Below are 22,999 nucleotides of genomic sequence, written 5' to 3'. Positions count from 1 at the left end.
GAAAATATGAATGGGTGTTTGAGATGGGTAAAAAATTAGTTGCATATGATATTATGTACTATAGTTGCCATCAAAATATATTCTCACTCTCTTTATTTTATTTTATTTTTTTTATCGTCATCTAAATTTTATTTATTTTTAGTAAAAAATTTTGTTTACCTAAAAAGAATTATTATTTTTTAAAAATTTTTTACTTACTTTTCTTAAAATTTATGTCGATCAAGTGAGTAAATTTTACATGACGAAAAAATTATATAAAATTTGTAGTAAATAATAAAATTATTTAATATTAAAAACAATAAAATATAACAAATATTGTAGGTGTGTTTAGTAATTTTTTAATTTTAATATTATTATTATAGTTAGTTTGAATATGATAATATTTTATGAAATAAAATAATATTTATTTATAGAAAATTACAACCATTAATATTTAGTTAAGAAAAATACTCTCCTATATGATATTCTCTCTGTCTTATATATAATGATATATTTTTCATTTTTATCTGTGTCAATTTTATATAATTTTCTATTTTTTAAAAAGTATTACACATTTGAATAATATTTAAAAGTTTCAAATTTTAGATTTTTAAAGTTTTAAAATTAGTTTTTTTAACCTTAATCTATTGTCATTTTTATTAATACATTCTTAATTATTTATCATACATCTTTTAAATTTTCGTGTTTACGGTAATCCTAATCTTATATCAGAGAGAGTATTTTTTTTAGTATCGGGTTTAAACTCATGATCTTACGCTACCGTTACCCGAAGGTGCGCGTTGGGTTAACCCCCGGCCGAACATAATATCTCGTAAACTAGGCCCGACACACTAGGCGAACTATATGTGGCAGGTGACCTGAGAGGGGGTTTGAACTTGTAAGATTTCATGTAATTTTCTATTTTTGGAAAATATTCATATTTAAAAAATTCAAATTTTAAAATTTTAAGATTAGTTTTGCTAACTTTAATCTATAATTATTTTTACTGATAGATTCTTAATTATTTATCATACATCTTCTAAATTTTAGTGTTTATGGTGATCTTATATCACAGAGAGTATTTTTTTTAATATCGGGTTTAAATTCATGATCTCACGCTACCACTACCGAAAGTGCGTACGGGGTAAACTCACGTCGAGCTTAATACCCTGCAAATTATGATCGACACACAAGTCACACTACGCGAGCCACACATGACATGATACGCGATATGTAATACAATTAAAATTTAAAAAATTAAAAATTATTTAAATTTAAATATGGTTAAAATATTCTCTCATCTTATTACTAAACTTTCTATTTTACCCTTTTTAGTCTATAGAATCAATTTTAATTTTTTTTCATTAAAATAATTTTTAATTAAATATCAAAATATTATTTATTTTTTATTTTCTTTATAATCTTATTAGATAATAGTAATGCAAAAGTTGAAAACCTTACGACGGAGGAATTATAATTATATGTAACAAAAGGAAATAAAAATAGTGCATAGCATATTTGATTGACGCAACTGTATTAGTTTTACAATTTTTATACATTTGCATTAAACATATAAAATTTCAACACCATAAGTCCACACTTTTCCTTTTTCTCTCTGTCTCACACACACACACACACTTCCATATCTGTGTTCAGAACAGAACAGAGCTGTGTTTCTGTTCCTGTTGTCAATGGAAAGCTGGTAATTATCAGATCAAACACCACCATTGGATTCTACTCAGCTCGCCCTCTCTTGATCTTCCCACTACTCACGCACCGGCACCGCCTGCATCTCCTTCATTCGAATCGGCTTGCGCGAGTACATGTAACGGGTCGCTGCTTTTCTGCTGGCGGGTGGGGAATTGCTTGGTGTTGTGGAATCTATGTAGTTCTATGCGGGGGTGCTGGTTCTGTGGCTTTGGCGTGTAGTTGATTGAAGGTGATATTAGTGTATGAGCGTTGGTGGTGGATGGGGGTTTTGGATTTAGGGCTTGTTTCAGAAAGTGTGAATTTGTTGTCGGTGGTCGCGGAACGGCAATAGGATGAGCAACACTGATGTCAGCAGAGCTGGTGGAGCTGTCGAGAGAGACATCGAACAGGTATATAATTATATTTTTATGTACATTTCCTCTCTGGATTTCTCTGATGGACGCGCTCACGCACAATATTTGTTGGTATATTAATAAGATGTTTAACAATGGCGTTACTGTTGTAAGTGTTGATTAATTAGTTTCTCGTTTAGCCATTACGTGCTAATAATTTTTACTCTTATGATCGATGCGGTTTTGGTGATTCGATTTAACGAACAAAAGAAACAGTGAAACATAATGTACATATACGAATATATTTTTATTGAGCTGTTCATTTTGTTTATCGGTTTCCGGTACTTATGAATCAGAGTTCCTACATCTTTTACTTAATTAATGATCATTGACCCAAATGTTATTTATGGATGCCTGTGGAGTTTGGGGGGTAGATGGAGAGGGGGTTGGCACTCCTAGTTTCATGGAAGCTTCTATATAGTATTTGAGACTGGATTGCTTATAAGGAGCATGGATGACAAGCGTGATTATTGATGTTGTATAATGTGGTTGAATTACTAGGAAACTGAATGTTCAATGTACTTTTGGTTTTATTGTTGATTCAGGTATTCAATAATTTAATTGTTTGAATTGTATAAGATGTTTCTTTGTGGAAAGTTGTTGCCTCTCCTAGTATCCTGGAAGGTCAATTCTGGCTGTACTGTGCATATAAAGAAACTTCTTGGTTTGACTCATGTGACACGTGTTTCCGTAAAACAGAATGAGGTTGAACTACGAGTAATTGTAGTAAATCTATAAATACCGATGCATTCCTTTGTCACCCGTGTTTTGTTGGTACTTTGTGTACAAAACTTTGTTTCTTATAACTAGATAACAAAGTCCATAATCTGGATGCCATTTTCTGGAAGCACAGTCTAGAACTGGGACTTGGATCGCTTTTAAGATATCCTTGAAATCCGGGTCATAATTATTGTGTAGTTTGTTGTGAGGCCTTTCATTCTGACTTGGGCAATCCTGTGATTTTTTATGATTCTAAGAAAGCTATCTTGAATAACTTTTTATTTGTTGTTGTGTTCTAATAAAATTTCTTAGTACTGACAGTTAATTGTGTTCTTATACAGCTTGTGTGTGGTGATTATACTAATTATGTACATCCAACATACTTGAATACTTACTTTCTTTAGCTTCTTCCATTCTCACTACCTTTATGTGGATACATTATAATTTGATGATTATTTCAATATTAAATTGTGAACTTTTTCTTCTTAGAAAGATTGAAATTATTTGGTTTGGCCATTTGACCTATATTAGCAAAAAGGGTTGATGAATGTCTTCCATTTTGAGTTGAGATTATAGTTATACTGCCTGTAACCAAATCAATATAATTAATAGAAAATGTTTCACTGCAGTCAAACCACATAAATTCTGTATTTACCTTTTATTTTATTTTATTTTTGATCGGAGCTGTATTGTTAAGATAAACCATGGATGTATTGTAGCTAAGGTAAAATTATGTATATCTAAGACAACTTATGAAACTAAATCTGAACATGTCAGCATCCCACCTCTATTCTTCGCTAAAATTCTGTGCACTATAAGTATTCATCTTGATCTGATTGATTTGCCACCAGGTTATTTGATTTTTCCTCCATATTTAATAGGTACATAGCATGATTTAATTTGTTCCATTGGTGACGCATGCTTTGTAACAGGCCATAACTGCTCTGAAGAAAGGTGCATACTTACTGAAGTATGGAAGAAGAGGGAAGCCTAAATTTTGTCCATTCCGCCTAGCAAATGTAAGCCATCAAAAGATGCAATTAACGGCCACTAGCTGAACCTATGGATTTAGAAAAGATGCACAACAGGGTCTCGAGGGATTGTGCTCTTGGCTTCTTGCTCTTCATATCTCCATAATCTGAATATTTCGTAATAGTGACAAGTAACATGCTTGGTCATATATTTAAAACCTGTTGCAATTTCTGCTGGAAGCAATGGAAATGACGTGGCTAGCTTGGTATTATTTGAGTTGTTGATATGCTTATAGGTGTTTATGTTTTCTTGTCCCATAAGATGTGCTAAATATTTGTTTGCATAAAATTCTTACTTATATATTTTTTATTGAGTGTACCTACTTGATATCAGTTTATGAACCTTGGCAGAATTGCATATCATATGTAATGCTAGCCAGCCACTTCTCTGATGCCTTGTTTTCAATTTGGTAGAGATTACTTTAGTCTTTTGCTCAGTGTGAAACTATGTAAGACACTTGAAAACATCTGATGAGTATATGTTTTTCATTCCAGGATGAGTCTGTTCTGATCTGGTTCTCCGGCAAAGAGGAGAAGCACCTTAAACTTAGTCATGTTTCCAGAATTATATCTGGCCAGCGGACTGTAAGTTTCCTGCTGTGCAAGCACATATCACATTGTTGTGCTGCCATTATTTAACCAGGTTTGCTGGAACTTGACAATCTGTAATCAATCATAGATATTCTCAGTGTTTTGGTTAAGAAACTATGTTTATGGTTTCTAAATTGTGCATATCATTTAGTTCTCTATCATTATCTGTAACATCCTGAACTTCTGTGTACAAGTTATTAATTCATATGCCACTTTCCATGAACATAATATACCTCAATTATACGTGGTTTCTCTATGTAAGTATTTTTAAAGCCTCAAAAACATAGATTTGTTATCTTTAATTGCTAAATAAGATTGAAACAGTTCATGGAATTGTTGCTAGTCAAAATTACTTCTCCATTGGAGATCTCTTCTGAAATTCAGGCTAATATGTCCATCCTAAAACGAATGGTTATTTTAATTTCTGGGTTTTACCAATTTTGCAACTAACTTCCCAGAATCATTTATATTTCACTCAATTATTCCCTTAGGCTACAAACATTATTGCGCAAAATTTCATTGTTCCATATTCTAACAATGCATTAAAGGCTGGTTATTTGCCAAAAATGTTATAGACTTTGCAGACTTGTGTCCTAAGTATGATACGATTATGGTCAGTCATTGCTATAAGTTGTACTATAGTGAATCATTGATGTACCTATTGAAATTATGGTAGCAGAAAAAAATAAATGACATGCAGGGAAGTCAGGATGCGAGGCTACATCTTGGTTACTGATCCGTATCTGTGCTACTTAACCATTTAACAAGCCAATGAACATTTAAATTGTCTTGTGAACTTTTACTGGAGTTAATAGTTTTCTACCCTATATGTGGTTCTTTTGTCTAGGTTTACCCCTGGTCGCCAGAAATTTCCTAGTTGTAAGAACCCTTAAGTCTTAATGATGTATTTCATCGATAATTTTCACCTCTATGTACTGAATATTTTCTCAAGGTCTCCGTTCTAATGGGTTTTGCGATGATTTCGTGGATTAGATTTCAAGCTCCATTATGAGATGTTCCCGTTTTGTGATTCAGAATGATCTTGTTTGCTTGAAAATTTGTTTCATATGCATTTCTGGGTGAATATTTGGATTGATTCCCCTCTCTCTCTCTCTCAGTGTATCTATTTATGTATTATTTTCTCTGGTCTAGCCAATTTTTCAAAGGTATCCAAGACCTGAGAAGGAATACCAGTCGTTCTCTCTCATATACAATGACAGATCACTTGATTTGGTAAGTTCCCAGTTTGTTACCTCCATATTCTTTAATGAACAGGCATTTCATTGCAACTTGGTTCTTCTGGTGCATATTTGTTTAGATAATGCAACTTGATAATTTTTTTTGACCTCATAGATATGCAAGGACAAGGAAGAGGCAGAAGTGTGGTTTAGCGGCCTTAAGGCATTGATATCACGTGGTCAACAACGCAAATGGAGAACCGAATCAAGGAGTGATGGCATTTCTTCTGGTGCTAATAGTCCCAGAACATACACAAGAAGAAGTTCACCACTGCACTCTCCATTTGTAAGTGGTGAAAAATTGCAGAAGGTGTAGTGCTCTTGTTTCTCCTCTACCCAGATATCATTTCATTTTTCCAGATATAAGCTTCTGCATTAGCTCACTTTGTTGTAAAGTATCTGAACTTTTTGTCAATCATTTGTGTCTGATGCAGGATGGCAGTGATCAACTCCGCCTCCACAGTCCATATGGAAGTCCTCCTAAAAACGTTCTAGACAAGGCATTTTCAGATGTTATATTATATGCTGTGCCTCCTAAGAGTTTCTTCCCATCAGATTCTGCCAGTGGTTCTGTTCATTCTGTGTCATCTGGAGGTTCAGATGGCTTACATGGTCATATGAAGGGAATGGGAATGGACACATTTAGAGTAAGCCTTTCTAGTGCTGTTAGCTCATCAAGTCAAGGATCGGGTCATGATGATGGTGATGCCTTAGGAGATGTTTTCATATGGGGTGAAAGCACTGGCGATGGTATTATGGGTGGTGGTCTACACAGAGTTGGAAGCAATTTTGGTGTCAAAATGGATGCACTGTTGCCCAAGGCCTTGGAATCTGTTGTTGTATTGGATGTTCAAAACATAGCTTGTGGTGGACAACATGCTGCTCTAGTGACCAAACAAGGAGAGATGTTCTCTTGGGGTGAGGAATCAGGTGGCAGGCTTGGTCATGGTGTAGATGCTGATGTCTCACATCCAAAGCTAATTGATGGGCTTAGCAATACTAACATTGAACTTGTTGCATGTGGTGAATATCATTCCTGTGCTGTGACACTTTCTGGAGAGCTATACACATGGGGTAATGGTCATTTTGGTATTCTTGGGCATGGGAATGAAGTGAGTCATTGGGTTCCAAAAAGAGTAAATGGGCCTCTTGAAGGGATACATGTTTCTTCGATTTCATGTGGACCTTGGCATACAGCTGTTGTGACCTCTGCTGGGCAGTTGTTCACTTTTGGTGATGGAACTTTTGGAGTTCTTGGTCACGGAGATAGAAGAAGTGTTTCAAAGCCTAGAGAAGTGGACTCTTTGAAGGGTCTGCGCACTGTGCGAGTGTCATGTGGTGCTTGGCATACTGCTGCCATTGTAGAAGTTATGGTTGGAAGCTCGAGTTCCAGCAATTGTTCTTCTGGAAAACTTTTTACATGGGGTGATGGTGACAAAAGTAGACTTGGACACGGTGATAGGGAAACAAAACTTGTTCCGACCTGTGTTGCTGCTCTTGTAGAACCAAACTTTTGTCAGGTTGCTTGTGGACACAGTCTGACATTAGCTCTCACAACATCTGGACATGTATACACTATGGGGAGTCCTGTTTATGGGCAACTGGGAAACCCACAATCTGATGGGAAGCTCCCATCTCGTGTTGAAGGAAAACTCTCGAAGAGTTTTGTGGAAGAGATATCTTGCGGTGCCTATCATGCAGCTGTGTTGACTTCGAGGACTGAAGTTTATACATGGGGAAAAGGAGCAAATGGTAGACTGGGCCATGGAGATACAGATGATAGAAATGCTCCAACTTTGGTTGAAGCTCTAAAAGACAAACAAGTAAAAAGCATTGCCTGTGGTACTAATTTTACTGCAGCGATCTGCCTACATAAGTGGGTATCTGGTGTCGATCAGTCCATGTGTTCTGGCTGCCGTCAACCATTTAACTTCAAAAGAAAACGTCACAACTGTTATAACTGTGGGCTTGTTTTTTGTCATTCATGCAGCAGCAAGAAGTCACTGAGAGCTTCAATGGCACCAAATCCCAACAAACCGTACCGTGTTTGTGAGAATTGTTTTAACAGATTGAAAAAAGCTATTGAAACTGATACATCATCTCGCTCATCCATGGGTCGAAGGGGAAGTATGATTAATCAGGGGATAAATGATATCATTGACAAAGATGATAAGCTGGACACAAGATCTCGTCCCAATCCTGCTAGGTTCCCTTCCATGGAATCCCTTAAACAAGGAGAGAGCCGCATCTCGAAGATTAACAAAAAACTGGAATTTAATAATACCCGTGGTTCACCAATCCCATCTGGGAGTTCACAATGGGGGGCCCTCAATATCTCAAAGTCTTTCAACCCAGTTTTTGGCTCGTCCAAAAAATTTTTCTCTGCTTCAGTTCCTGGATCAAGAATTGTTTCTCGAGCTACATCACCAATATCTAGACGAACTAGTCCTCCTCGTTCAACTACACCAACCCCAACCTTGGGAGGACTCACATCACCTAAAATTGTTCTAGATGATGCAAAGATGACTAATGAAGGCCTTAGCCAAGAAGTTATTAAATTAAGAGCACAGGTAGCCAATCTTCCTTTGTTGCTTGGCATGTTTTCCCGATACTCTCCTTTATGCCTTAGTTTGACAATATTATTAGCTAGGGAGGCTCCACAGAAAAGAACTTATGAAAGGCACTTTTTATATGAATTGGAATACGCTGCATTCGATTGTTTGATTCTTATAGTTCTTATTTGTATGTAGAACTACATAATAGGAATCTGTCCATTGCTTAACTGTCATCAATCTGTTCTTTATTGTTTTTTCTTAAAATAGAGACGATAAGGAAGATAAGAACCATGCATGCGGAAATGGTGGATGTATTAGTTAGTGTCCTTCTCTATTAATTGCTATTTTTCGATTAACTGAAAAGACAATTTCATCAATTATATAATTGCCAGAGTAAATGTGGAGATATTGTTCAGTGCGTGTTTTGGTTTCATGTAAATTTGAAAATACAAAATATAAATTTTGGACTCTGTTGGAATCTGAACTTGATTCGTTATTTATACAGGTGGAAAATCTCTCTCGCAAGGCTCAACTTCAGGAGGCAGAACTAGAAAGAACAACTAAACAGCTGAAGGAGGCAATAGCAATTGCTGGGGAAGAGACTGCAAAATGCAAAGCTGCAAAAGAAGTAATTAAATCATTGACGGCACAGGTAAGGAAAAACTACTTCTTTCATTAATCATTTACGTTGTTTAGCTGGTTGCTTCGACCTGATCTGTTGGCAGAAAATTCTTTCCAGATATCTAACTACATTAGATTAGGTTTAGGTGATTGTTTGTTCCCTCTGTCCATTGCAAATAATTGACTCTATCTATATGCCTTTGCTTGCATTTGGATACCTACTAGATGGATTGAAACTCAACAGCTACTAAAACCGATTAATCAAGGCTTGAATGCTGGGTTCCATGATTTAAATAATGGTGGAAAGGATTATGGAAATTAATCTCTAATATTAAGTGATATCAGTCTTTGATACTTAGAATAGTAGGTCAGATTGTTTGAATTATTCTCTTTTTGAAAGGCTGTATGGTATCCCTGCTTGTTTAAATAAATGCACAAATTTTCACATGAGCATAAAAGACAACGATTCCGCTGACCCGTAAAAAGTGGTCATAACCCTTGGGGATGTGGGTAATACATCTAAGAAATTATTTCATCGAACATATTTAAATTATATTGGCTAGCCCTTCCTGCAATAGTTCTCTTTGTGATTTTACATGAAACAAACCTATGACCTCTGTATAACTGACTGGTTCTTGGTTATGTTAAAAGTTTAAATTAAGGTAAGGACAGGTTATAGTGATCTATTTTAGGAGATGACAATAAGCCATATTAGTGTGTTCATTGCTATTATACTACTTGTGATTAACAACTTGAATAAATTTCACATTCAACCTAACACTTGTTCTTTTATTCCCTGATAGTAATTGGTAATTCGGAATTGAAGCGTCAGATGTCATGAGATCTGGATCCTGATTTTGTTAAAAGCTTTATTTTGACCTTGCATCAAATAGGATGGGAAGCATGGACCAATCAACGGATCAAAATTGCAGCCTAGTTTATTATTTTTGTACTGCATCCATTGCCAATCTCTTGACGATGATGTTTTTTGCATTGTAGCTTAAGGAAATGGCTGAAAGGCTTCCTGTTGGTCCTGCTAGAAACACCAAATCTCCTCCCTTGGGCGCCCTTGGTCCCCCTCCTTTACCTAATGATGTTGCAGATGCCTCTGTAGATCGAGCGAATGGTCAAGCAAGTAGCCAGGAGCTGGAATCGCACGAGTCGAATGTGTTACACTCTAACGGGTCCAGCACTGCAAGTAATCGCAGCTTGGGTAGCAGCAGGCAAGGCTACTCGGAAGCATCTGTGAGGAATGGAAATAGGGTAAAAGAAAGTGATTCTCGCAGTGAAAATGAATGGGTTGAGCAAGATGAGCCGGGTGTTTATATTACTCTTACCTCCCTTCCTGGAGGACTCAAAGATTTGAAGCGAGTTCGCTTTAGGTATGTTCCATTGAGCTTTTGCCTCTCTATTTCCTGTTGCCACAAGTTCCAGTTTATTTTATTAGCTTTCCCACATATGAGACAACCCACAAGTTTTCTGCATATGCTTTATACGTAAAACTATTATTTCCGGGCTCCTTTCAGGAGCTTGCCTTACTCCTAATATATCAAGCTTGTATCGTTCAATTACAATCAAATGAAATTTCAAGAATCTTGATTTTTACTATTCAGATGTGCATACTGAACATGCATGAAACTTTTGACTGCAGCCGGAAAAGATTCAGCGAGAAGCAAGCAGAACAATGGTGGACGGAGAACCGTGCAAGAGTATATGAACAGTACAACGTGCGAATGGTTGACAAATCAAGCGTTGGCGTGGCGAGCGAGGACTTGGGGCATTGACAGTCGACGAAGCTTATGTATGTGTGTTTCTGTACTCCTCTTTGTCATTCATCCTGTGCATTTCTGCTTCAGCCATAGATAAAGAAAAATAACAAAAATGATATTGTTTGAGTAGCATAATAGGTTTGGCATTGTTGTTCAAAAGGGTTGGCTTTCCATTTGCCATAAAGAGAGAGTAGAGAGGATTTCTAATCCTCGGGGTTTCGGCTTTTCGCCATTCTTAACCATCTATCATCCATTGTTCTCATGGCTTGACTCTGGTTTATGATTTTTTTTCCCCCCATATCAGATGTTGTTGGCTTGCTCGGGGTTGAGGGTAAAATTGTAAATTCCATGATAGGTTGCTGACTAGTTGGGCGTAGGGATGACAATAGGTCGGGTCGGGTCGACTCGAGGCCTGAAGGCTTTCATGTAAATTCTACAGGCGAATGCATCATGGCATTTTACTTTTGTGGTATGTTTTCTCTTTGGCATTTATCAATCATTTGGTTTCTTATATACCGATTTTGTCATAGATTGATTCCTGTTTGGATTTTTTCTAAATCTAATCCATGCGTGATATGTTTTTTATTGAAATTTTATTACATATTTTCTAGTTGTGTATTGTATGCAAAATTTTTATTTTATTAGGCGTGCGTTGTTTCAAGAAATAATTTTCGACATATTTTTTATTAATATTATAAAAAAATTTATATGCGTATATTCACTTTGTGGGTTTGTTTGGGGGTTTGGGGTTTGAAAAAATTGAGATTTAAATAATAAAAATTTTGAATTTGAATATAAATAAATATTGATGTGATGTTTTTAATGTAAATTTGATTTATAAAATAATATAAAAATAAAAATAGGTTAATTTGATTTTTTTGGGGAGAAAAATTGTATGAATAGTGCAAATCATTTGGAATCCTTCAACCAAACACACCTTATATATACTTTCACTATCGATATAAAGTGAGATACATCATTAGTCTCGCAGTGCATGAAAAAAACTTGATATGCGTGATTGACGTAGTAATTGTTTATTTTTATGTTTCACTGAAAAATGATATTTATATGAAAGAAAATTTTGGAAACATATAACATATCTGAAGCATGCATTTCAAATCTCAAAAAATATTATTCCATCAAAGTACAAAATTGTTTGTATGGATTATTCCATCAAAGTACAAAATTCTTTGTACGGATTTAAATAGTTACTGACTGATTAACCAAAGAATGATACACTAATGACCTAATATGTCCATATATTTTTATAAAGAGAAATAGGTCAATTTTTTATTATTATTTTTTTTATCATTGCAGTAATGTTGATGATTCAATCTTATTTAAACTTCTGAAAAGCTCCAATTCTTTGTGAAATATTTGAAAATAAAATTTGAGATCGAAGACTTTGGAAAGATAATTTTTTATCTTAGTTACAAATTAAATATGTAGATAGTGAAGTATTTTTCCACCAAACCACCTATACTCATAGAATGGGTTTTCTTCATGAGTTAAGGGTGAATTATATTATTTAATTCGATCTAATCTCATGTTTACTTTAATATATTATATCTTTATATAATTAAAAGTTCGTTACAATTATACTAATTTATAGGATTATTAATACAATCTAATAGTATTATGTAATGCTACATACTAATTATCTAAATTACTTTTATCTTTAAACACTTATAAATATTTTATATAAATATAATAACAATTTTTTTTGTTTAATATATTTTAATTTCATTTGAAATGTAAATTATATATATATTTTTTAAATTTTGAATCAATAATATAAAGTGATAAAATGCCATATAATATTTTACTAAAACTTAATTTATTATTTTGAGGATAAAATTAAATATATTTAATAAATAATAAAAAATATCAAATTGTATATATACATATAACGTCATGACAATAAATTAAATTTTAATGTTGTTATAATTAGAAAAAAAAAACTATATAAAATAACTTATATTACAATAATTTATAATAACATTATTGACATATAATCAAATAAAGTAAACATAATATGATTTTATCTAATATTTTAATCACGTAAAGTAAACGTTATACTATTAATTAATTCATTGATTATATAATCCATTAAATAATTTAGGTATTATAATACAATCAATTAAAGTAAAAGCACCCATAAGATATTAAAATAATTTTATATGAATAAAACACTTGAGTACTCCAAAGATCTGTAGGTCACTGTATCATAATAAGGATCCATTTAGACAAAAGAAGATATACTCGTCCTTAAATATTATATTTCAGGACAATAGATGCACTTATGTACCTAGCAAATAACATTATGTGTTATATATTGCATTTGCTGATCATATTTAGTTCATTTTCTAGAAATAAAGTTAAACATGTTTTGCTATATCTTCGAGAGGCAAATGATCTTGACCTATAAAATATTTATTTTTTAATCTCTGTGCCAACTCCAAATGAACTAATTTTTGCTAACGGAAAGAGTATAATATATATAAAATAATAATTAATATTTTTATTTGTTATTTTTATGTTGATTTTACAACACTATTCAATTATTATTATTTTAAAAAATATAAATATTTTCAAAACATATATTGTTTATTTTGATGAATTTGAAAAAAATTTGATTTGAAATTGATTTTAAAATAATGTATGATATGATATTTTGCAAAAGAAAAAAAAAAAATATTTTCTTTTAGAAACACAAATTTCAAAAGTAAAAACTTGATATTTTGGTAATAAAAAAAACAAATCCATAATCTCACATTTGCATTTGAAAACATTTAAATAAACTCCAAGGCCCATTTACTTAGAGTAACAGCCCAGCCAAGCCCATAAATGAAACGCGTTCAAAATCAAAGGGTCATTTGAAAAAGCCGCCTAATAAACTTTTGAAAGAACGCAACGGCCACACAGTTTCTCCTCTCAATTTTTGCTTTCTCTGCTGATACGGAAGATTTTACGATCGATTGATTCGATACTTCAACACCGAACCAATTGAATTTTGTTTTGGTAAGTTAATTCTTCGAATTTGAGGTTTCAATCGTTTCTATTTGTTCGAAACTCGGGATTTCGTACTGAATCAAATTGTCTGTAGTTTTTTTGTTTTCGAACAAGCATGTGTTAAATATTGGGTGGATTAGTTATATTTTGTAATTTTATGTATTGGAGAGAGTGAAGTGGAAGAAGGAAGCAGGAGTGTGAGGAGCGAGAATAGTTGCAGTATTGGAGAAGTAGGTTTTGGGCATGAATTTTGCGAATTTTCTTGCTTGAAATGATGATGACTGCACTTAATTTTAGCTGTTTATTTATTCTAGTTTGGTGAATATCTTAGAAGCTCTCAGTTACCAGATAGTTTAATTGGTACAAACATTCATTTTTATTTTTTTTTTTGATCGGAACGAACATTCATATTTGAAACAACAGATGATGAGCACCCAAATTTACTAAAAATGATTGAAAAGGTGTACCTGTATGTGAAAATAAAATTAGGTATAGAATTTAAAGTGTCCTTTTATTAGTTAAGCTGAACACAGTTCTGCACTTAGGTATTTTGTTTTTAAGAGTGATGATGATTTGCTATTGTTGAGAAATAATTCTGAATTCTTCAAATGATGTATTTTCTCGGTGCACCAAGATATCTGTTGGACCTGTTGAGATCAGCTTGTGAAGGAGTGGATAGAAATGGTTTTCAACCTTGTTTCATTGATAATGATCCTTTAATTTATTCTAAAGGGATTTCTTCTTGTAATTCAAAATTTAATTGCTGTTTCTTGTAAAATTGTGGCATATGGACTATAATTCTGTTTCAGGTGTATTATTTCTTTTGCTATCCTTGAAACACGGGTTTCGTAATTGCAAGGTAATTCTTTTGTGCAGTGTGATAAAGGAAATATGGAAAGGCCCCTCACTTTAAAGCCACTGAGCATCCAAGATGAAAATTCAGCCATTGTTCGTAAAAGTAATAACTCGTCTCTCTTTTTCAAGTTTATTTCTGACCACACCATAAGGTTTTCATAAAAGAATGATACTTCATGCATTGATTTCTTTGACTATGCTCGAGTTTACACAATGTCCATTAACAATATGTCCGTTACTTCTATTATCTCCACCAAAGTAAAAGTGGCTTTATTTTTGTAGAGCCTGCAGTTGAAGGTAAAGCAAAGAGCTTTGGACCAGCTGCAAAGAAGGGTGCGGTAGCACCTGAGAGTCGTAAAGCTCTGAACGACATAACGAACAAAAAGCCCTTCCATCCTGCAGCATCCTCCCAGAAAAAGGGTTCTCAAAGTAAGAAGTTAAACATTGCAGGTGAAGGCTATAAGCACCATGGTGTATTTGATGCCGAGGCACTGTCACAGAGAAAGGGTTCATTATTTGAGAAACTCAACATTGCTGAAGAAGGGTTTTTGCATGATCACAGTAAGTGTGTTCAAGCACAAAAATCTGCACGGGAGCTCAACTTCTGGGACATTGTTCTTCCTGGACATGGTAAATGTTTCAAGCTCTTTTGTTCTCTTTCTGTTGGATGCTTCCACAATGCTCCATTTCATCTTGTAGGTTTTACAAGGCGCTGCGATCGAGTATAGTTTTTATATACTTCTAAGAATGCATGTCTTGCCCCTTAATTGTTTCGTTTTTTTTATTATTAGAGTTAATGTTCGAAAGCAGTGGGGAAAATGACTAAAGCGCTTGTTTTTTCTTGCGGGTTTAATTCAAGATAGACATTAAGGAAGACTTCTAGATTGATCCATAAGTTGCTAACATTTCCTGAAGGTTATTGTTTTGAGGTATTGAATTGAAACCATGTGCTGCATTTTTCCTCTACCCCATGTTAGAGATTGACAGTTTTTTCATTAAAAAAGAATCGCCACTCAAGAATGCATGTAAGAACACTTTTTGTTACTGCTGGGTATAGATAACCTTCTTTCCTAATGCAGATGCTGCAGATGTGATGGTCAAAAAAGAAGAGGTACATAGTTGATTCAAACATACATACACATATATATATAAGTATATACATGACACTTAGTGTTTGACTGTTTATAAGCAAATAAGAGGCTGATATTTTTATCTTCATTCCAGCATAAACCTGAGGCTTCTCGGAAATTGGATGAATTGCCAATGACAGAGTTCTTGGGTTCCAAGTATAAATCCCCTCCCGGTTCTCCTCCGGCCTCTTCTTCTCCTTTTGTGCCGTGGGATCTTGAACCTGTGGAACTAGTCCTCAAAGAAGACAACCTCGTCCTCGATGCTTAATGAATGCAAAGGTACTGACTCTACTGTCTTGTTTAGATTCATGTAGTTACACTTTCGACATGCTAAGAATGAATGAATTATGCGCTGGTAGCTAGCTAGCTAATCTTTCCTGCTCCAAGACAGACATTCATGGACTGCCTGATTTTCAATCAAATCTCCTACATCTTCAATCTTTTGAATTTCTCTCAATCTTTGGATCACAAATTTGATTTTAGAATGATATCCCATCCATATATATGTATATGTATATAATATAAATACTTAGCACAAACATAGAAATACTGAAGCATGGAAGTATCCTGCCAATGTTTGTCTTTTGTGGTTTAAATATCTATACTTCCTTCCTTCACAAAAATTTTAATGAATAGTATTATACTATTTCAGTATAATAATATTTTATTTTATTTTATTGATTAATAGAAATGTATAAAATGATTTTAATAATTTTGCCTTTGAAAGTACAAATATATATATATTTTTGTAAAATTTAAAATGTTTTGGTATTTACATATGATTATTTTTTATTATAATTGAAAACAAATACTTGTGAATAGGGCATCGAAAACAATAGAAAAGTGCATTGAGAGTTAGACATAGAGTATTAATATATATATATATATTTTTATAATGTGGAAATCCATAATTACTATTCAAAAGTGCGCACTTGGTAAATCCAGTTGTGATATGTGGATCCTGAGACATCAGGATTGAAATTATGACTTTACGGTCACAATTTTACTCCCCACACCGGCCATACATTACAGGACTAGACATAGAGATATAGAGTATTAATTAATTGTGAGTATCGTGACTCAAAATATATTTCAACAGTTTATCAAAGCGAACAAGTTGAAAAGTGAAAAATTAGATGGATTGTCTGATTTCTTCAAGAAATGATCCATAATCGTGTCTGAGAAATTAATGAACAAAAAGAACGAGAGCGAAATAAAAGGCAAAGGAAAATTGAGCAAGAAAGGTAACAAAAGCAATAAAGCAAATAAAGAAAAGAACATGAACAGGGAAGGAATAAATTGAAATTTTTTTTGAATAAATTCATATTGGATGATGATCGTGTCCCCTTTAAAACTATATATATATATATATATATCTATATTACTTCTAATATGATATAAGTTATTTAAGATTGTAATTTATCCATAATCAATTTAGATAAAGTGTAAATAATTAAGAAATGTATTAGTAAAAATAACTAAATAGTTTAATTAAAATTAAAAAAAATTTAAAATTTAAAATTTAAAATATAATTAAAGTGTATAATTAATTTTTCAAAAAAAAAAAAGAGAATAAATTATGTGAGACGGATGAAAGTAAAAAATAGAGACAAATTAGGTATGTCATCTAAATACCATCCAATTCGGTCTTTCAATTGGGATGTTGCAATTTGGAACAAATAATTAAGCAACTTTGAACCCAAATATTTGCTATAGCTAATTTTTGAAGTAACAATGAGTTAATAAAATCAACATTTTTTTCATAAATGGAATATGTAAATCATTGTGATATGTTTGTCAATAAATATAATATTAAAAAATATCAATTAAAGAGTTGTAATTTTATTTTTATTTTTTTAATAAATAGAAATATATATTGTGAAATAACATAACAGAAAAAAAAAAGATATGATATTTACAGTAAAAAAAATTAATAAAATAAATTATATTAATATTATTAATAATAAAAAAATTAAAGCAAGCATATGTTTTTGTGTTGTATTTATTTATTTCAGTCTTATTATTGTTTAATTAAAAGTTAGAGAATAAACAAATAGTAAAAAAAAAATAAAAAAATAGAGAGTCCTAACTCCCAGTTAAGCAAGCTTCAAGCTTATTTCAGTAAAAGGTTGAGCCAATGTAAATAATTAAGATGCTAATTTGAATCAAATAATTATACTCCCACCTTATTTTTCCATTTTAATCCGTCCCATAACAAAGTATCAATTTTCTATTTTTAGTAACTGTACTATCTACCTAACATTACAAATACTCTTACAATTTACAATATATTACACAAATGTCATTACCTTTATATCACACATACTAATAAGGTTATTTTAGTTATTTCTATTTTATTCCTATTATATCCAATATAAAATACTAATATTTTTAAAACTATGTGCAAAAAGCAAATAAATATTTAGTTTCAGAATGAACGGAGTATTTTAAATAAAAATTGATTACTTGTTTGATAGGGTATTCAGACACTTATTTTACTATTCCTCAAAAACCAATGCATAATCAAGCAAACTTTGCAATAAGTTAAACGAAGGAACAATTGATTGACACCATACGTGTATTCGTATACAGGCCGTTCCTGACTTTTAAGACCCAGGGCAAAATAAAAATTACCGGCCCGATATAATATTTTTTTTATCTATAATAAAATATAAATAAATAAATAAAAATATTTTTTCTAGCTTAACTTTTAAAAATTGCATAACACCCCTTATATTTTAACAAATGCTATATTAAACCGTGTCATGCAAAAAATATAGATAAAAAGTCATCTTCTCATAAAAAATATATATATATATATATAAATGAGTTTCATAGAATATTTTTTAAAGTACAAGGGACTCATGTCATTTTTAAAGTATATAGAGATTTACACTGAGTTTCGAAATAAGTTATTGATAATTTTGCCTAATAATAATAATAATTTTGTCTAATATTTATTATCTTTTTAGTGAAAAAATAATTAAAAAAAATAAAAAACCCCTAAATATAAATAAATGATCTACTCTCGATTTTTTTTACCTATTATAGAATATAAGTTATTAAATAAAATAATTTTTCCAAAATTTTTAGATAAAATATCAATAATATTATTAATATTAACAATGTTAAAACAAAAATTAGGGGCTCAGTATAAATAATATATTTTTTTTTTATCTATAATAACATATAAATAATTAAATAAAATATCTTTTTTAATATTTTTATATGCAAAGTATCAATAATATTAACTTTGTCTAGAACTTTACTACTAAGTCATGCTCTTATATTAATATATTAATGTCAAATAATTTGTATATATAAATAATTTATATATAACATAAATAAATAATGGGCCCAATTTAGATTGAGCCCTGGGCGGTCGCTCGTTTCGCCCGGGCCCAGGGACGGCCTTGGCCAGAACCGCTGCTGCCGTCGCCGCTGGAGAAGGAGGAGGAGGAGAAGACTCCGTTGCCGCCACTTGGGCCGTCGTTGAGCGGCCGCCGTTGTTGTCGTCGCCGATAGGGCCGTTCCTGACTTTTGAAGGGCCCGGGGCGAAATAAAAATTATGGGCCTTTAAATATATATAATATTTTTTACCTATAATAAAATATAAATAAAAAAAAAAACATTTTTTCTAGCATAACTTTTAAAATTGCGTAACGTTCTCTTATATTTTAACAAACGCTATATTAAACCGTCGCTATGCAAAAAATGTAGATGAAAAGTCATCTTCTCATCAGAAAAAAATATAAAAATGACTTTTATGGAATATTTTTTAAAGTACAAAGGGTTCATATCATTTTTAAAGTATATAGAGACTTACATTGAGTTTCGAAATAAGTTATTGATAATTTTGCCTAATAATAATAATAATAATTTTGTCTAATATTTATTATCTTTTTAGTGAAAAAAATAATTGAAACAAAAATAAAAGACCCCTAAATATATATAAATGATCTACTCCGATTTTTTTTTTTTTTTTACTTATAATAGAATATAAGTTATTAAATAAAATAATTTTTTCAGAATTTTTAGATAAAATATCAATAATAGTATTAATATTAACAATGTTAAAACAAAAATTAGGGATGCAGTATAAATAATATATTTTTTTTTATCTATAATAAAACATAAATAATTAAATAAAATAATTTTCTTAATATTTTTATATGCAAAATATCAATAATATTAACTTTGTCTAATTTTTTTTAATGTATAAAAAAATATTTTTAAATTTTGAAGGTACTTAACCATTAAGCCATGCTCTTGTATTAATATATTAATTTCAAATAATTTTTATATATAAATAATTTATATATAACATAAATAAATAATAGGCCCCAATTTAGATTGGGCTCTGAGCAGTCGTCCCTTTCGCCCGGGCCCAGAGACGGCATATATATTTCCTTCATCTGATAAAATATGAATGTTTGATTGGTTACAAAAATCAATAATATTTTAATATTAAAACAAAATAGATAAAAAAAAATAAGATAAAAGTATTATAGAAAAATTATAAATAATTGATAAAAAAATAGGGAGATAAGTGAAAATAAATCGTAAAAATTTTATTAGTATTTCTTAAAATAAGAAAAATAAAATTCGGGATAAATAAAATTGTTTACTACATTAAATTATACATAATTTAGAAAACGACAATATATATATATAATTTTGATGGATGAAAAAGAAATATTACATATTATATATATATATATATATATTATTTTTCAAACAAAGAAACACTCCCTAAAAAATCCGTGGAACATTGTACTATTATATAACAAATATTGTATAAAGAACACCATAGATCTTCTCAACTGAGAAGGAATCCTCATCCTTCTCCTTACACAAAAATAACATATATATATATATATACACACTAGAACACGCTCTTGCGCGGTATACCGCGCGACTATTCTATAATGTAATGTAGTGAAACATTATTTATTTGAAATATAAACTGTAAAACAAAAATACAATCGAATTATTTGCGCTCAGGTCGGTTGGTCCTCGGTGGTTGGTCTGGTCGGTTGGTCAGGTGGGTTGGTTAGCTGTCGGATAGGCAGGTCGGAAGGTCCTCGATCGGTTGGTCCTCGGTCGGTTGGTTAGCGGTGGGATAGACAGGTCGGAAGGTCCTCGGTTGGTTGGTCTGGTCGGATGGTTGGCGGTCGGACAGACAGGTCTGATGGTCAGCAGGTCGGACAGACAGGTCTGATGGTCTGCGGTCGGATAAAGTAGGTCAGCTGGTCTGCGGTCGGATAGGCAAGTCAGCTGGTCCGCAGGCGGATAGATTGAGATAAGAAGGGTGACCCTGCATCTCTAGTTTTGAAATGTCAAAAATAGCAAAGATATTTCAACTTTGATAATTGTTACGCACAAATAATAATAATAATAATAATAATAATAAAAATAAGGATAGCAGAATCTTAAAGGAAGTTAGCTACAAAGTCGGGTGGAAATGGAGAAAAATTTGCGCTCAGGTTGGTTGGTCGGATGGTCAGATGGGTTGGTTAGCGGTCGGATAGGCAGGTCGGAAGGTCCTCGGTCGGTTGGTCTGGTCGGTCGGTTAGCGGTGGGATAGGCAGGTCGGAAGGTCCTCGGTCGGATTGTTAGCGGTCGGACAGACAGGTCGATGATCTGCGGTCGGATAAAGTAGGTCGGCTGGTCTGCGGTCGGATAAAGTAGGTCGGCTGGTCTGCGGTCGGATAAAGTAGGTCGGCTAGTCTGCGGTCGGATAGGCAAGTCAGCTGGTCCGCAGACGGATAGATTGAGATAAGAAGAGTGACCCTGCATCTCTTTATGAGTTTTGAAATGTCAAAAATAGCAAGGATATTTTAACTCTGATAATTGTTACGCACAAAAAATAATAATAATAATAAAAATAAGGATAGCAGGATCTTAAAGGAAGTTAGACATGAAGTCGGGTGAAAAAGGAGAAAAATTTGTGCTTAAGTCGGTTGGTCAGGTGGGTTGGTCGGATGGTCAGGTGGGTTGGTTAGCGGTCGGATAGGCAGGTCGGAAGGTCCTCGGTCGGATGATCAGGTCGGTTGGTTAGCGGTGGGATAGGTAGGTCGGAAGGTCCTTGGTCGGTTGGTCCTCGGTCGGATGGTTAGCGGTCGGACAGACATGTCTCATGGTCTGCGGTCGGATAAAGTAGGTCGGCCGGTCTACGATCGGATAGGCAAGTCAGCTGGTCCGCAGGCGGATAGACTGAGATAAGAAGGTGACCCTGCATCTCTTTATGAGTTTTGAAATGTCAAAAATAGCAAGGATATTTCAACTTTGATAATTGTTACGCACAAAAAATAATAATAATAAAAATAAAAATAAGGATAGCAGGATCTTAAAGGAAGTTAGACACGAAGTCGGGTGGAAAAGGAGAAAAATTTGCGCTCAGGTCGGAAGGTCCTCGGTCGGTTGGTCCTCGGTCGGATGATCAGGTCGGTTGGTTAGCGGTCGGATAGGCAGGTCAGAAGGTCCTCGGTCGGTTGGTATGGTCGGCTGGTCCTCGGTAGGATGGTTAGCGGTCGGACAGACAGGTCTGATGGTGGTCTGCAGTCGGATAGGCAAGTCAGCTGGTCCGCAGGCGGGTAGACTGAGATAAGAAGGGTGACCCTGCATCTCTTTATGAGTTTTGAAATGTCAAAAATAGCAATGATATTTCAACTTTGATAATTGTTACGCACAAATAATAATAATAATAATAATAATAATAAGGATAGCAGGATCTTAAAGGAAGTTAGACACGAAGTCAGGTGGAAAATGAGAAAAATTTGCGCTCAGGTCGGTTGGTCAGGTCGGTTGGTCGGATGGTCATGTAGGTTGGTTAGCGGTCGGATAGGCAGGTTGGAAGGTCCTCGGTCGGTTGGTCTGGTCAGTTGGTCCTCGGTCGGATGATCAGGTCGGTTGGTTAGCGGTCGGATAGGCAAGTCGGAAGGTCCTCGGTCGGTTGATCTGGTCGGTTGGTCCTCGGTCGGATGGTTAGCGTTCGGACAGACAGGTCTGATGGTCAGAAGGCCGGACAGACATTTCTGATGGTCTGCTGTCGGATAAAGTAGGTCGGCTGGTCTGCGGTCGCAAAGGCAAGTCAGCTGGTCCGCAGTCGGATAGACAGGTCGCTTGGTGGGTGCGGCCAAGGAGTCTTTTGGTCTACCGATTGGTCTCTGGATTGGTTGGGACTATTTGAGTTCTGGAACTGGTGGAGGCGTTTGGCGAGGCGGTTGATGTAACTGACCTGACGACGTTCCAAAACGTTTCGTCTTGGGCGGTTGACGACGGTTCCAAAACGTCTTTTCAAGCCAGTACAAAGGTAGGTTAAGGGCTAAATTGTCATTTTTGAAATGAGGGGTAAGATAGACTTTTCAAGTGGCAGATCCGTACAAACTCGTAT

At 33.6% G+C, this 22,999-nt stretch overlaps 2 protein-coding genes across 6 annotated transcripts; both read left to right on the top strand.

Moving 5' to 3' along the window:
• Nucleotides 1-1,565: 1,565 nt before the first annotated feature.
• Nucleotides 1,566-11,119, top strand: LOC127253672 (PH, RCC1 and FYVE domains-containing protein 1). Of its 5 annotated transcripts, none has more exons than XM_051278367.1 (10): nucleotides 1,566-2,078; nucleotides 3,734-3,820; nucleotides 4,328-4,417; nucleotides 5,576-5,656; nucleotides 5,777-5,971; nucleotides 6,096-8,231; nucleotides 8,722-8,868; nucleotides 9,837-10,219; nucleotides 10,489-10,638; nucleotides 10,962-11,119. In XM_051278367.1, the coding sequence occupies exons 1-9, from the start codon at nucleotides 2,022-2,024 to the stop codon at nucleotides 10,619-10,621; spliced, it is 3,309 nt and encodes a 1,102-aa protein (XP_051134324.1). In that variant the 5' UTR covers nucleotides 1,566-2,021; the 3' UTR covers nucleotides 10,622-10,638; nucleotides 10,962-11,119. The 5 variants fall into 5 exon arrangements, with proteins under 5 accessions (XP_051134324.1, XP_051134323.1, XP_051134325.1 ...); XM_051278366.1 differs by having other exon boundaries at nucleotides 10,911-11,119; XM_051278368.1 differs by having other exon boundaries at nucleotides 5,777-5,947; nucleotides 10,489-11,119.
• A 2,379-nt stretch (nucleotides 11,120-13,498) lies between these two features.
• LOC127253766 (protein PATRONUS 2-like) lies at nucleotides 13,499-16,054 on the top strand. Its single transcript, XM_051278527.1, has 5 exons — nucleotides 13,499-13,627; nucleotides 14,495-14,576; nucleotides 14,756-15,103; nucleotides 15,553-15,584; nucleotides 15,698-16,054. The coding sequence occupies exons 2-5, from the start codon at nucleotides 14,510-14,512 to the stop codon at nucleotides 15,869-15,871; spliced, it is 621 nt and encodes a 206-aa protein (XP_051134484.1). The 5' UTR covers nucleotides 13,499-13,627; nucleotides 14,495-14,509; the 3' UTR covers nucleotides 15,872-16,054.
• The last annotated feature ends 6,945 nt before the right edge of the window (nucleotides 16,055-22,999 follow it).

Source organism: Andrographis paniculata, unplaced genomic scaffold (genome assembly GCF_009805555.1).
Source record: "Andrographis paniculata isolate CXL003 unplaced genomic scaffold, ASM980555v1 Contig51END, whole genome shotgun sequence".
Lineage (NCBI taxonomy): Eukaryota > Viridiplantae > Streptophyta > Magnoliopsida > Lamiales > Acanthaceae > Andrographis > Andrographis paniculata.
The sequence above is the reverse complement of the archived record's forward strand: the minus strand, read 5'-3'. Positions and strand labels throughout refer to the sequence as shown.